Source organism: Ranitomeya variabilis, chromosome 4, assembly GCF_051348905.1.
Source record: "Ranitomeya variabilis isolate aRanVar5 chromosome 4, aRanVar5.hap1, whole genome shotgun sequence".
In the NCBI taxonomy this organism is placed as follows: domain Eukaryota; kingdom Metazoa; phylum Chordata; class Amphibia; order Anura; family Dendrobatidae; genus Ranitomeya; species Ranitomeya variabilis.
The window spans coordinates 154,325,313-154,340,577 of NC_135235.1; the positions used below are offsets into that span (position 1 = coordinate 154,325,313).

At 46.0% G+C, this 15,265-nt stretch overlaps 1 protein-coding gene across 1 annotated transcript in view; it reads left to right on the plus strand.

Moving 5' to 3' along the window:
- Positions 1 to 1,903: 1,903 nt before the first annotated feature.
- The window catches only part of LOC143768545 (elastase-1-like), a 133,338-nt gene continuing 119,976 nt past the window's right edge, over positions 1,904 to 15,265 (plus strand). Inside the window, exon 1 of the mRNA XM_077257195.1 lies at positions 1,904 to 2,000. Within this exon, the coding sequence (XP_077113310.1) occupies positions 1,904 to 2,000 (97 nt within the window). The remainder of the gene's footprint in view (positions 2,001 to 15,265) is intronic.

The following is a 15,265-nucleotide window of genomic DNA, read 5'->3' on the forward strand; positions in this document are numbered from 1 at the left end:
TGTGCTGTCCGTTTCATGTCTGTCCTATACATCCCTGGGTGGGGGAGGGAATAGTTAAGTGTGCATTCAGGCGTAAGGTCAGAAACTTGGGCCTCTCTACCTTCAAGAGTTCCCCCGGGACAGGGATAAGTACCGTATTTTCCGGCGTACAAGACGACTTTTTAACCCCTGAAAATCTTCTTAAAAGTCGGGGGTCGTCTTGTACGCCGGGAATCGCCTTGTACGCCGGGTGTATATGGTGGGTGGGGGGGGGGAGTGATCCTGATGACGACGAGGGGGCGTCTCACAGAAAAGTGAGTATCCCCCATTACCTTATCATAGCGCTGCAGCGTGGGGTCTCTGTGCTGGGAGCGGCGGCGGCTGCTGTGCTGTGGCGGCTCCTCTTCTGCAGTGTGGAGCCTCTGGTGCTGTGGGGCGGTGGCGGCGGCGGCGTATCTTCATGCAGTCGGGGCTCCTCCGGCATCTCAGCCTGGAAGCCCCGCCGGCAACTCCATCGGTACAATGCGCTGGCCTCCGGGAAAATGGCCGCTGCTTAGATTCAGATCTCGTTGAGATCTGAATCTGAGCATGCGCAGCCCCCAGCGGCCGGGCCACCGCATCGCACCTATTGAGCTGCCTCCGGGAAAATGGCCACTGCTCAGATTCAGATCTCGTCTCCCGAGATCTCGGGACGAGATCTGAATCTGAGCAGCGGCCATTTTCCCGGAGGCCACCTGACCGCATTGTACCCATGGAGTTGCCGGCGGGGCTTCCAGTCTTTGAGATGCCGGAGGAGCCCCGACTGTATGAAGATACGCCGCCGCCACCGCCCCACAGCACCAGAGGCCCCACACTGCAGAAGAGGAGCCGCCACAGCACAGCACAGCAGCCGCCGCTCCCAGCACAGAGACCCCACGCTGCAGCGCTATGATAAGGTAATGGGGGATACTCACTTTCCTGTGAGACGCCCCCTCGTCCTCATCAGGATCACTCCCCCCCCCCCAAAAGGCACATATTCACCGGCCCTATAAGACGACATAGGGTGTATAAGAAGACCCCCGACTTTTAAGAAGATTTTATTTTTTAACTGGTAAAGTTGGGGGGTCGTCTTATACGCCCAGTCGTCTTATACGCCGGAAAATACGGTAGGTGTGACGCTAGTCACTACTCACAGACAGTGAGGCAGAAAAGTCAGACGTTCTGGGGTCAATACCAAGATAGCACGTCCTTGAGATAATGTCCAGCATGACCACAGTAGAAGCAGAGTCCCAGATCACGCCAACATCTCCTCTCCACGGTCCGAGAGCTGGCTATTCCAACCTCTGTTGGTTCCGTCTCAGGTAAGGAAACAGACTTGGGAAGAATGACCGAAACCCCTTGTTACTCATCACATTTCTCCTGAATTCTACAATCCATCCGAATGGTTACAGGGTTGGCCATGCATCTCATGACTAAGCATCTCCCACTTTTTAAAATATTGGACATAATTGGCATTAAAACACATGAATTCACAACATTTTTGTAGACAACATGATATTTTAAACAGTTTTGCTACAAAATTCTGGCAAAAACTGATGAATCATGGGCAATATATTAAATTGTAAACAGAACATAAATCCACTTATTAAATAATGTAATAAACCAGTTATTTTTATGCACTGACATTTCATATGGTCTAAACTGAGTCTGTTTTCTGCTTGACACTATAAAACTGCTGATATTAGTTCCAGTGGTCAGTTTTAAAGTAGAATGCAGAACCATCCAGGCCAATGTGTTTTGATCAGGGTGCTTTGTGTACGTGCATCAGGACCCTGGTAACAGCAAAAGTTAGTGTTGTGTTCCCCTGTGTAAAGCTCATAATGACGCTGCCCTTGCTGTATAAATACCAACAGTACCATCCGCACAGCAGTTCAGGAACCTGGAAATGATTTTAAAGGATCTCCTTCCTCTGCTTTTTGTGCTGTCATTAGCACAGGCAACCTCACCTCAACATATTATCCATCCCAAGTTTCTTCACCTGGGTGAGTGTTTTATTTTTGTACATCTGATGACTTGATGTAAAATGATGTATTAGTTGGCAGTTTTCAAAATTGAAAATATATGAAATATGTTTCCATATTTTAAAATATAGCAAATGATGATAACAGAAAGTTTGTGTTTGAGGATCTATAGGGGTTCACGGATGAGGAAACCTGTCCTCCCCCAACCAGGGCTGTAATTACTGTATAGTTAGTACTGCCTTAGGCACCAAGATCTCTCTTTTACTAGGACTCCCTGTGCATTTTGAGAGAATTGGCAAGTATAGTATTAATTTAAAGGGGTTTTCCACTACTGGGATGACCTCTTCTCAATCAATATTTTTCCTCATATAAAATAACACCTGCACTCACCTCTATTGGTAGTGCCATTCGTGTGACATTGGCATCTGGTCTTCTAGTGGTCGCGTGACCTTGTTCACTTGGCCTCAGGAGTGATGCTTGCACGTATGACTAGCTGCAGTGGTCATGTGGATGCGTAGTATCTTTGCTAGAATAGCAGTGCTAGAACAGCAGGACAGGAAATAGGCAGATAAGTATTGAGTTTGTACTATTTTTTGTTTAAAATTTTCCTGCTAATTTTGCGGGTATTTTTTTAAATAATGGGCTACCTTTTTAATAAATTCCACCTACAGTACACACACAGAAACAAATGTACTGTATCGGTACATAGGGGTAGGCACATCACTAGTGCAACCTGTGCAATCTCTCAGGAGGCAGGAAGTAAAGGGGTCCATTTCCATCTCCAAATGCACAGGGGTCAATCTCTGTCTGTATCCACTAATATTTGTGTGTATGTACATATACAGCTCTGGCAAAAATAAAGAAACCACTGCAAAATTTTCAGTTTGTCTGATTTTTCTCTTTATAGGTATATTTTTGAGTAAACTGTTCTTTTATTCTATAAACTACTGACAACATGTCTGCAAAGTTCCAAGAAATAAATTTTGTGTTTATTTTCTGAAAATGAGAAATGGTCAAAATAACAAAAAAATGCATTGCTTGCAGACCTCAAATAATGCACAAAAAGACAAGCTCATAATCATCTATAAACAACAACACTAATGTTTAAACTAAGGAAGAGTTCAGAAATCAATATTTTGTGGAATAACCATGATTTTTAATCACAGCTTTCATGTGTCTTAGCATGCTTTCCACCAGTCTTTCACACTGCTTTTGGGTGACCTTATGCCACTCCTGGTTCAAAAATGTAACTAGTTCTTCTTTGTTTGATGGCTTGTGAGTATCCATCTTCCTCTTGATTACATTCCAGAGGTTTTCAATGGGGTTCAGGTCTAGTGAATGGGCTGGCCATGACAGGGATTTGATGTGGTGGTCCTTCATCCACACCTTGATTGACCTAGCTGTGTGGCATGGCGCATTGTTCTGCTGGAAAAACCAGTCCTCAGAGTTGGGGAACATTGCCTGAGCAGAAGGAACCAACTGTTTTTCCAGGATAACCTTGTATGCGGCTTGAATCATATGTCCTTTGCAAAGAACAAACTGCCCAATTCCATCCTTGCTGAAGCATCCCCAGATCATTACCGATCCTCCACCAAATTTCACAGTGGGCATAATACACTGTGGGTTGTACGCCTCTCCAGGTCACCGTCTAACCATTGGACGACCAGGTGTTGATCTGGAAATGCTTGCCTATTGTCCTATAGCCTATCTCAGCCTTTTGCAGGTCTACAATGTTGTCCCTGCACTGTCTCCCCCAGTTGAAGTGTACCTATGATAAAAATTACAGTCCTCTCCATTCTTTGTAGGTGGGAAAACTTGCAAAATCGGCAGTGTATCAAATCCTTATTTTCCCCACTTTATATATAACTAGTGCAGCGTGGAAGAGCTCTCACAGAAGAGAATAAAATATCACTGTCTAATTGTTGACCTTACTTCAGCAGTGTCTTTGTTTCTGATTCACAGAAGAAGTGATAACCTCTGTACAGTTCTGCTTCACTCAATGAAGGTCTGTCTTGCAGGAGTTGTAGCCCCCACTCCTCCTTCTCTGAAGTCTCACTACTCTTAACATTTACAAAATGCACCCATACATTTACCTTTAGCATTAACTTTCTGCTTGGATGTGTGGGCCCTTGTGACTTTGCGAAGTATTATAAAGATTTATGTTCTCCTTCCTTCAAAAAAACGAAGCATACAGCAGCGCATGAAAGTTTGTGAACCCTTCAGAATTTCACAAATTTGTGCCTAAATTTCACCTTAAAGAATAACCGCTGTCTTAATATATAATATACTAGCTGTACTACCCGGCTTCACCCGGGTTAATAACTGCTGTTAGCAAAATAGAATGTGTTAACAAAAATTTATTCTGCACACAAAAACCACAAAACAAATAGATAGAAATGTAATTATTAAAAGGCAAAAACTGAGCTAATAGAAGCATTTCACAACATATATTTCAACACCAGAGATATTCCACACAGATTAAGGCTACTTTCACACACAGCATATTTGCTGCGTATTTTTACGCGCGCGTATTTTGCTGCTGCTTTACCTGCGTTTTTTTACGCAGGCAAAAAACGCAGCTGCTTTCACACACAGCGTTTTTTGCTGCGTTTTTTGCAGCTGCGTTTTTTTCAGCATTGTGTACTGAAAATAAAGTTTGTTTGAAAAAAAAAAAAAGGGGAAAAAAAAAAAGTCATTGAGGTCATTTCCTGTCTTTATGACTCAGAATACAATACACACTGGAGTTAACATCATGTCGATTCTGCCAGCTGCAATGGCCTTGAGCCAAAGACGCCTCAGCAAGCGGAACAGACATCAGCTGGGGTTTACTAACCCCACTGTCACTAACCCCAGGTTACTAGGGCAGGCGTCAGTCAGACGCCCCCCCTCGTAACCCTGTACGGTAAGGGTATGTTCACACGATCCTGATTTCAATCCTTTTTTTTCAGGACAAAAACCGCAGCTCTTGGCAGAAAACGCAGGTGCGTTTTTGGTGCGTTTTTGATGCGGTTTTTGATGCGGTTTTTAGTGCGGTTTTTTATGCAGTTTTCTCTGCAGATTGTCTGTGTTTGACACAAATAAAGCTTTAACTGCAGTGGGGGAAAAAAAAAAGAAATGATGTCATTTCCTTGTCCAACCCTTTTCTTCTTCCATCCTCCATTTTGGGACTAAACACCAAAATGAGTGGACGTGTTTTGAATGACAGCGCTCCGCAGAGTGCTGAGCGTAGACCAGATCACAGCCCGCGGATCCAGCTCTATCTAGCTATTTAAGTCTACGTTCACATTTGCGGTCTGCGCCGCAGCGTCGGGTGCCGCATGCGTCATGCGCCCCTATATTTAACATGGGGGCGCATGGACATGCGTCGCACTTGCGTTTTGCGCCGGCCGCATGCGTCACTGCAGCGCACGCATCCGGCCGCAGAGGACGCAGCAAGTTGCATTTTTGCTGCGTCCAAAATCAATCAAAAAAAGGACGCATGCGGCGCACAACGCAAATGTGAACATAGCCTAAGTGCCACGTATTTAAGTGCCACGTATTTCAGTGCCACGTATTTCAGTGCCACGTGCCACGTATTTCAGTGCCACGTGCCACGTATTTCAGTGCCACGTATTTCAGTGCCACGTATTTAAGTGCCACGTGCCACGTATTTAAGTGCCACGTATCACGTATTTCAGTGCCACGTATTTCAGTGCCACGTATCAAAGTGCCACGTGCCACGTATCAAAGTGCCACGTGCCACATATTTCAGTGCCACGTATCAAAGTGCCACGTGCCACGTATCAAAGTGCCACGTATCAAAGTGCCACGTGCCACGTATTTAAGTGACATGTGCCACGTATCAAAGTGCCACGTGCCACGTATCAAAGTGCCACGTATCAAAGTGCCACGTGCCACGTATTTAAGTGACACGTGCCACGTATCAAAGTGCCACGTGCCACATATTTCAGTGCCACATATTTCAGTGCCACGTGCCACGTATCAAAGTGCCACGTATCAAAGTGACTGAGCGCCGGCCCTAAAGTGAAAGTGAAAGCAGAGCGGTGACGTCACCGCTGTGCTGTTAAGGCCGGAGCTCAGTCAGTGTCAGGAAGCAGAGGCTGGGGGATGCGCAGGTGAGCATGTACTGTTTGGTTTTTTTTACTTTTACGCTGGTAACCAGGGTAAACATCGGGTTACTAAGCGCGGCCCTGCGCTTAGTAACCCGATGTTTACTCTGGTTACCCGGGGGCCTCGGCATCCTTGGTCGCTGGAGAGCGGTCTGTGTGACAGCTCTCCAGCGATCAAACAGCGACGCTGCAGCGATCGGCATCGTTGTCGCTATCGCTGCAGCGTCGCTACACACACACACACACACACACACTCACACTCACACTCACACTCACACTCACACTCCATGCTGCTTCACTGGGGGGCGGGGGCTTCCCTCTTCCTGTCCGACGTCACGTCCGGTCCTGGGTGTCAACCCCTCCCTACAAAGACGCCGACACCCAGGACAAAGGCGCTGTGTGTGCACGTTAATATGGGGCCCTAGGGGGATACGCAGACACGCCGCTGCGTAAAGAATTGACATGTCAATTCTTTTTACGCCGGCGTGTTTGCAGACAAAAGCGCCGCGTTTTTTTGCGGTGTGTCTGAACGGCAAAGTGAATTTCTCATTCACTTTGCCGGCAGACGAAAATGACATTGCGCATTTTTGAAAAGCGCCCGCAAAATAGCGCTCAAAAATGCGCTATGTCTGAAAGTAGCCTAAACTAAATTGGCCAAGTAATGTGAAGTAATCTTCTACTACTTATTCGAGAGCCTTTTGATAAATGACATTCTTAGTTTTTCCTTCAGGTGCAAAGACTAAGTTTTTTGGCTGTTCCAACTCTTGAACAGGCCACATAAAGTTGACCATGAGAAAAGCATGGAGACTGTAAATCGATTCCAACTACTTTCAAGGACTGTCCCTGAGCCTTGTTGATGGACATAGCAAATGCCAGTCGAACAGGAAACTGGAGGCGTTTAAAATCAAAAGGCAAATCAGATAGAATGAGAGGAATTGTTGTAATGAAAACATCTTCTCCTGTGGCACATCCTGTCAAAATGGTTGCCTCAATTACATGTGGGAACAGGTTCTTAATCAAGAGTCTTGTTCCATTACACAGCTTTGGTGGATCCAAATTTCTCAATAGCAGAATAGGTGCTCCAGGTTTTAGAAAGAAGTTGTGAGGAGGAAGTCCTTGTGGCTCCAAGGAATTGAGGAACTCAGTCGGATATGGCTCTTGAGGAAGCAGCTGCTGTTCTCGTGTGTCAGCCTTGTTTCTCGGTCTTCACATTTTTCATTGGCCCTTAATGCAGCTTTTCTTTTTGCATCAGCTGACATTCTTGCCATGGAATTCTTTTTCTTATGAGGCATTATTGTGGTAAAAATAGTCTGTAACTGGCAGTTTCTATATCCTCTCACATAGAGGTAATGTGACTGACATCAGCCTTTCCACCAACACACCCTAACTGACATGCTATTACCTCACACAAGCTTTGTTATACTGAGAATGTCCTCTGTTGCCTATATTAACCAATCAAAGCTCAGATTATTTAACTGTAGCAAAATATAAGCTGAGCTGTGATTGGTTGCTATTGGCAGCCTGATAAATCCCCAGCCAACAGGAAGCCCTCCCCCCTGGCAGTATATCTGCCATATTTCCTATATGGTACATTTGTTGCTGTTGTAGTTTGTCTGCTTATTAATCAGATTTTTATTTTTGAAGGATAATACCAGGACGAGTTTCATGTGTCAAGTTGTGTGTGTTGAGCTGCGTGTGGCGACATGCATGTAGCGACTTTTGTGAGATGAGTTTTGTGTGGCGACATGCGTGTAGCAACTTTTTGTGTGTTGAGTTGCATGTGACAGGTTAGTGTAGCAAGTTGTGTGCAGCAAGTTTTGCGCATGGCGAGTTTTGCACGTGGCGAGTTTTATGTGTGGTGCGTTTTGAGTATGTGCAAGTTTTGTGTGAGGCAAATTTTGCATGTATTGCAACTTTTGTGCATGTGGCAATTTTTTCGCGTGTGCAAGTTTTGCGTGTGGCGACTTTTCCATGAAGTGAGTTTTGCACATGCTAGTTTTGCATGTGGCGAATTTTGCATGTGGCGAGTTTTGAGTGGCGACTTTTGTGTTTTGACTTTTATGTGGCGAGGTTGGTGTATGTGTGGTGAAATGTGTGTTGAGGGTGGTATATGTGTTCAAGCACGTGGTAGTGTGTGGCGCATTTTGTGTGTGTGTGTTCATATCCCCGTGTGTGGTGAGTATCCCATGTCGGGGCCCCACCTTAGCAACTGTACGGTATATACTCTTTGGCGCCATCGCTCTCATTCTTTAAGTCACCCTTGTTCACATCTGGCAGCTGTCAATTTGCCTTCAACACTTTTCCTTCACTTTTCCCCATTATGTAGATAGGGGCAAAATTGTTTTCGTGAATTGGAACGCGCGGGGTTAAAATTTCGCCTCACAACATAGCCTATGATGCTTTCGGAGTCCAGATGTGTGACTGTGCAAAATTTTGTGGCTGTGGCTGCGACAGTGCAGATGCCAATCCCAGACATACACACATACATACATACACACACACACACACACACACACACACACACACACACACACACACACACATTCAGCTTTATATATTAGACAAGCTGAAGAGCCCGGCATTGCCGGGGCATAGTAAATATCAATGGTTTGTTATAGCACCTCACTTGTCTCATTTTCCCATCATGCCTCTCATTTTCCTACTCACATCTCTCATTCCCCATCACTCCTCTCATTCCCCCTAACACTTGTCATTTCGACCTCACATATGTCATTTTCTGATCACTCCACTATTTTCCCTCATTCCTCTCATTTTGCACTCAAACCTATTCATTTTCACTTCACACCTCTCATTTTCACCTCACACCTCTCATTTTCCCCTCAGTATATACATGTTTGTCATCTCCCTTATATATATAGTATACACCTGTATGTCATCTCCTGTATATAGTATATACTTGTATGTCATCTCCTCCTGTATATAGTATATACCTGTATGTCATCTCCACTGTATATAGTATATAACTGCTGTATGCCATCTCCTTCTGTATATTGTATATACCTATGTGTCATCTCCTCCTGTATATAGTATATACCTGTATGTCATCTCTTCTGCATATAGTATATACCTTTATGTCATCTCCTCCTATAGTATATACCTGTATGTCATCTCCCCTGTGTATAGTATATACCTGCTGTATGTCATCTCCTACTGTATATACCCATGTGTCATCTCCTCTTTTATATAGTATATACCTGTATGTCATTTCCTCCTGTATATAGTATATACCTGTGTGTCATCTCATCCTGTATATAGTTTATACCTGTATGTTATCTCCTCCTGTATATAGTATATACCTGTATGTCATCTCCTCCTATATATAGTATATACCTGTATGTCATCTCCTCCTGTACATAGTATATACCTGTAAGTCATCTCCTCCTGTATATAGTATATACCTGTGTCATCTGCTCCTGTATATAGTATATACCTGTGTCATCTCCCCTGTATATAGTATATACCTGTATGTCATCTCCTCCTGTATATAGTATATACCTGTATGTAATCTCTTCTGTATATAGTATATACCTGTATGTCATCTCCTCCTATATATAGTATATACCGGTATGTCATCTCCCCTGTATATAGTATATACCTACTGTATGTCATCTCCTCCTGTATATACCCATGTGTCATCTCCTCTTTTATATAGTATATACCTGTATGTCATTTCCTCCTGTATATAGTATATACCTGTGTGTCATCTGCTCCTGTATATAGTATATACCTGTGTGTCATCTGCTCCTGTATATAGTATATACCTGTGTGTCATCTCTCCTGTATATAGTATATACCTGTATGTCATCTCCTCCTGTATATAGTATATATCTGTGTGTCATCAGCTTCTGTATATAGTATATACCTGTGTGTCATCTCCTCTGTATATAGTATGTACCTGTATGTCATCTCCTCCTGTATATAGTATACACCTGTATGTAATCTCTTCTGTGTATAGTATATACCTGTATGTCATCTCATCTTATATATAGTATATACCTACTGTATGTCATCTCCTCCTGTATATATCCATGTGTCATCTTTTCTTTTATATAGTATATACCTGTATGTCATTTACTCCTGTATATAGTATATACCTGTGTGTCATCTCCCCTGTATATAGTATATAACTGTGTCATCTCCTCCTGTATATAGTATATATCTGTGTGTCATCTGCTTCTGTATATAGTATATACCTGTGTGTCATCTCCTCTGTATATAGTATGTACCTGTATGTCATCTCCTCCTATATATAGTATATACCTACTGTATGTCATCTCCTCCTGTATATACCCATGTGTCATCTTCTATTTTATATAGTATATACCTGTATGTCATTTCCTCCTGTATATAGTATATACCTGTGTGTCATCTCATCCTGTATATAGTTTATACCTGTATGTCATCTCCTCCTGTATATAGTATATACCTGTATGTCATCTCCTCCTATATATAGTATATATGGAGCGCCCCCACACCGCCGCAGGGCCGAGGGGTACCCGGAGCCGGGCCTCTGGGTCTCTGCTCTGGGGTTGTCACGATGGCTAGACCCGGTCCGTGGCCCTGTCTGTCAGTGGGGGACGTCCAGTGCAATAAGTGGTGTTGTAACGGTGCAGTTGTGGGGTGCAGGTCGCGGTAATAACGAGGACACCAGGTTGCAGTCTCTTTACCTCTTTACTGGAGATCTCTGAGTCCTCAGTCCAGAATACGGTTCACCAGGCTGCGCAAGTCCGGCCGGTCCAATGGCACCTCCAGAGTTCACTTCACAGGTGGAAATCGGTGCCTTCCTTCTTAGCGCTATGTGTTGTAGTCCTTCCCTGCTGTGCTTACGGAAAGTACCCCACAACCGTTGTGTCTGTTTCTTAAGTTCCCTCACAACTCGATTAAATGATGTTCTTCTAATCTTCTGTCCCTTCCTGATGTTACAGTTAGAACGGCACCCGTTTGTCGGATAGGCCTGGAGTTCTTCCGGGACCCTAGAGACGCCCCTCTCCCGCAATTGCCTCCCAAGACTTCATAGGTGATATGTGTTAGACAGCCCGCCTTAAACTGACTGTCCTGCCGCTGTTTAGAGTATTGCTTGAAGCTGAATGTTATAATACTCCCTCGGCGTTCCGGCCACCGGTAGTGCGCCTCAGTAGGGTGTTGCTCCGGTCTTACAGCACGACCCCTACTGGAATTCTCCTATTGCTTGATCTCGTTTCTCACTCAGCACAATCTATCTCGCTTCTAGTCCTTTCTTGGGTCCCGCCGCTTCCCGGAGCTGGCGCGGACCCGTTACGTTCTTTTCAATGCCAAGCCTCTGTCAGGATCCCACCCCTGACAGAGACCCTACTGTCTCTTCCTCCACAACACCCTCTGCCACTAGGTGTTGCTTCGTCCAATCCAGTCAGCTTTCTGATCTAACTTCCTGCCTGACCCCCAGTTTACCCACTATGGTGGGGAGTGGCCTAATGAATAGAACCCTTAGCTCCCCCCGGAGGCCCGGCTGTGAAATGTATTGGTGTCTGTGATACCTGATCAGATGAACTCCTTCAGTGCCATCGGACGCACCATGGCTCCCCATAGTGGCGGAGCCACAGTACTGCAACGACCAGGACTCTGGGGCGCTGCACTCCCCCCTGGTTAAACACAGTACTCCGGGACTGGGAAGAAAACAACAATACAAGTTAGCAAAAAGACATACAATTTTGTTGAGTGCAATGACAATAAGTATACTTGAACAGGCTTCCCTTTATGGGAGGTAAGGACACTTGAACGTTACAAACATGGCAAAAATATCATAGCTACATGCTATAATTTACTTCTGTTACCCAACCGGGCATTCTACTTAAGTGCAAAATTGTTGAACAATAATTTAACATTGCCTTTAAGGACCCACACTCTAAATCCACTAAAGACCTTCCTATAATCACATTATAAGGCACTTTAACTTTTTCATTCTCCTACTTTGGATCTGCAGGACCGCCTGTCCTATCGGCACCAGACCTACTGCCTCTCCTTTCTGTTACAGGACCGCCCCGTTCAGCCAGGGACTACTGCCTTTTCAACTACTATACACAGTATAGAACATAACTTTTCTTTCAGTTTGAGAACACTGAGCCGGCTCTACTTGGCTCCTATAAGGACTCACCCACTAACCCTTACGGGTTCACTTTCTGTCCTTAGTAACACATTACTAACTTTCGATGGGGGACGCAGGGTTTACCTTCTATCCCCCCCCCTTTTTCTTATCAACATTATCAACTATCTTCTTTTCACAACATTAAACTTTCTCATTACTTCCTTTTACTTTTTCTTTCAGAGAACATTATCAGCATTCCTTTACAATTAACTAATGGCATACATATAACTTTTACATGTAAATATTATCAGCATTTTCTTCCATTGACATTATTGCTACCGGTCTTAAAGCAATATCACCATTTACGTGCAACAAATGAACATCCCCTTTAAGAGGGGACCAAATCTCTGTGAGGTAGCACATCTTCTCAAACTACCAGTCCATACTCATCAAAGGTTCCAGTGCGGTATCTTCGCAAAGAGTCCTTGTTTAAGTAAAACCAGTAGGGAGCGCCTTTAATAAGGTGCAAACTATATACAAAAGAGTTCGGATCATGCACTGTTCATGATTCAGCAGTTTTTTTTTAAACTTGTGCAAAACTTTTGGTAACAAAAACAAACAATAGGGATCCCGGGTCAACAAAGGGATCCCTTTAAGAGTTTACCCTGAACGGGTTTAGCAGCCCAACAGAAAACAGTAACTATTTACAGATTCATGGTATCGAGGTTTATTGTTCCTCATGTGGCCGTGGGAGGTTGCTAAACAACAGCTGATGGTGGACACCTCCCGACCGTGCAGGCTTCAGCCCTTGGTCCACGGCTGATGCAGCGGTAGTTTGTTCCCTTTCTTTCCAGTCTTTCCATTGTAGAATCAAGTACCGCTTATATTGTTACCAATTCAGCACGGCAATGGTGTGACCTTCTCGCCGGACTCCATCCAGTCCAATTCGGGGGGCCTCCCACCGGAGGATAACTCCCTCCGGGCTCACATCTACGAACTCCCCCGTCTGGGTCGGTGGCAGAGGTATCAATCTCCCCGTTGCGCTGGGGGATAATACCCCTAGCCCCGCAAAAAGGAAACGGTTATTGTGGGGGCGAGGATCGATCGCAGGATCGAGATCGGTCGGGGGAGCAGGGACGCTTTCTATACCTGCGTCTGATGTGATTCCACCGATGTCGGTCCGTTCCCTTAACGAGGACGCTGGAGTCGGCTGCAGCCCGGACCGCGGCTCCTCCCCGGCAGTCTCTGGATACGGCTCCGCTCCCCATAGCTCTTCTTCGGCTAGTTCCGGGATCGGGATAGGTAGGCTCAGCTCCGCTACCGGCTCCGAGGAACTCAGGTCCCCCCGCTGCGGTGGACGCGGGTCCTCTTCTGATGGATGAGGACAAGCCGGGTTCACCTCGCCGTTGTTCGGGCCCCCGCTGTTCATCGTCGCTGTCCGGCATTCGAGGGCAAGGCATGCATCTGACCCTGCCATTTCTCCAAGGTCGAGCTCCTCCTTTACCTCGTTCCCGCCATCGCAGGTCAGGGGGCGGTTCTCTGCTTTGAGGCAGGTCATCGCTTTGCAACAAGAGGCGCAGGGGGCGATCACCGCTTCTGGCGCCACTTTGGTAGTCTCCTCCCATGGCACGCCCTCCTGCTTCTCTGGCGTAGCAATGGCGGCCGTTTTTGGCAGGAACTTTTGGCGGTAAATGGCGCAGCACAGTCTTTGCAATAAAGTACAATCCAAGCACAATAAATCACAGTTCCAAGGCACACATGACCCGATTCTTCAGGCTTAAGTAGATCCTGTTCGTGACGCCAAGCTTGGAGCGCCCCCACACCGCCGCAGGGCCGAGGGGTACCCGGAGCCGGGCCTCTGGGTCTCTGCTCTGGGGTTGTCACGGTGGCTAGACCCGGTCCGTGGCCCTGTCTGTCAGTGGGGGACGTCCAGTGCAATAAGTGGTGTTGTAACGGTGCAGTTGTGGGGTGCAGGTCGCGGTAATAACGAGGACACCAGGTTGCAGTCTCTTTACCTCTTTACTGGAGATCTCTGAGTCCTCAGTCCAGAATACGGTTCACCAGGCTGCGCAAGTCCGGCCGGTCCAATGGCACCTCCAGAGTTCACTTCACAGGTGGAAATCAGTGCCTTCCTTCTTAGCGCTATGTGTTGTAGTCCTTCCCTGCTGTGCTTACGGAAAGTACCCCACAACCGTTGTGTCTGTTTCTTAAGTTCCCTCACAACTCGATTAAATGATGTTCTTCTAATCTTCCGTCCCTTCCTGATGTTACAGTTAGAACGGCACCCGTTTGTCGGATAGGCCTGGAGTTCTTCCGGGACCCTAGAGACGCCCCTCTCCCGCAATTGCCTCCCAAGACTTCATAGGTGATATGTGTTAGACAGCCCGTCTTAAACTGACTGTCCTGCCGCTGTTTAGAGTATTGCTTGAAGCTGAATGTTATAATACTCCCTCGGCGTTCCGGCCACCGGTAGTGCGCCTCAGTAGGGTGTTGCTCCGGTCTTACAGCACGACCCCTACTGGAATTCTCCTATTGCTTGATCTCGTTTCTCACTCAGCACAATCTATCTCGCTTCTAGTCCTTTCTTGGGTCCCGCCGCTTCCCGGAGCTGGCGCGGACCCGTTACGTTCTTTTCAATGCCAAGCCTCTGTCAGGATCCCACCCCTGACAGAGACCCTACTGTCTCTTCCTCCACAACACCCTCTGCCACTAGGTGTTGCTTCGTCCAATCCAGTCAGCTTTCTGATCTAACTTCCTGCCTGACCCCCAGTTTACCCACTATGGTGGGGAGTGGCCTAATGAATAGAACCCTTAGCTCCCCCCGGAGGCCCGGCTGTGAAATGTATTGGTGTCTGTGATACCTGATCAGATGAACTCCTTCAGTGCCATCGGACGCACCATGGCTCCCCATAGTGGCGGAGCCACAGTACTGCAACGACCAGGACTCTGGGGCGCTGCATATACCTGTATGTCATCTCCTCCTGTATATAGTATATACCTATAAGTCATCTCCTCCTGTATATAGTATATACCTGTGTGTCATCTGCTCCTGTATATAGTATATACCTGTGTGTCATCTCCCCTGTATATAGTAT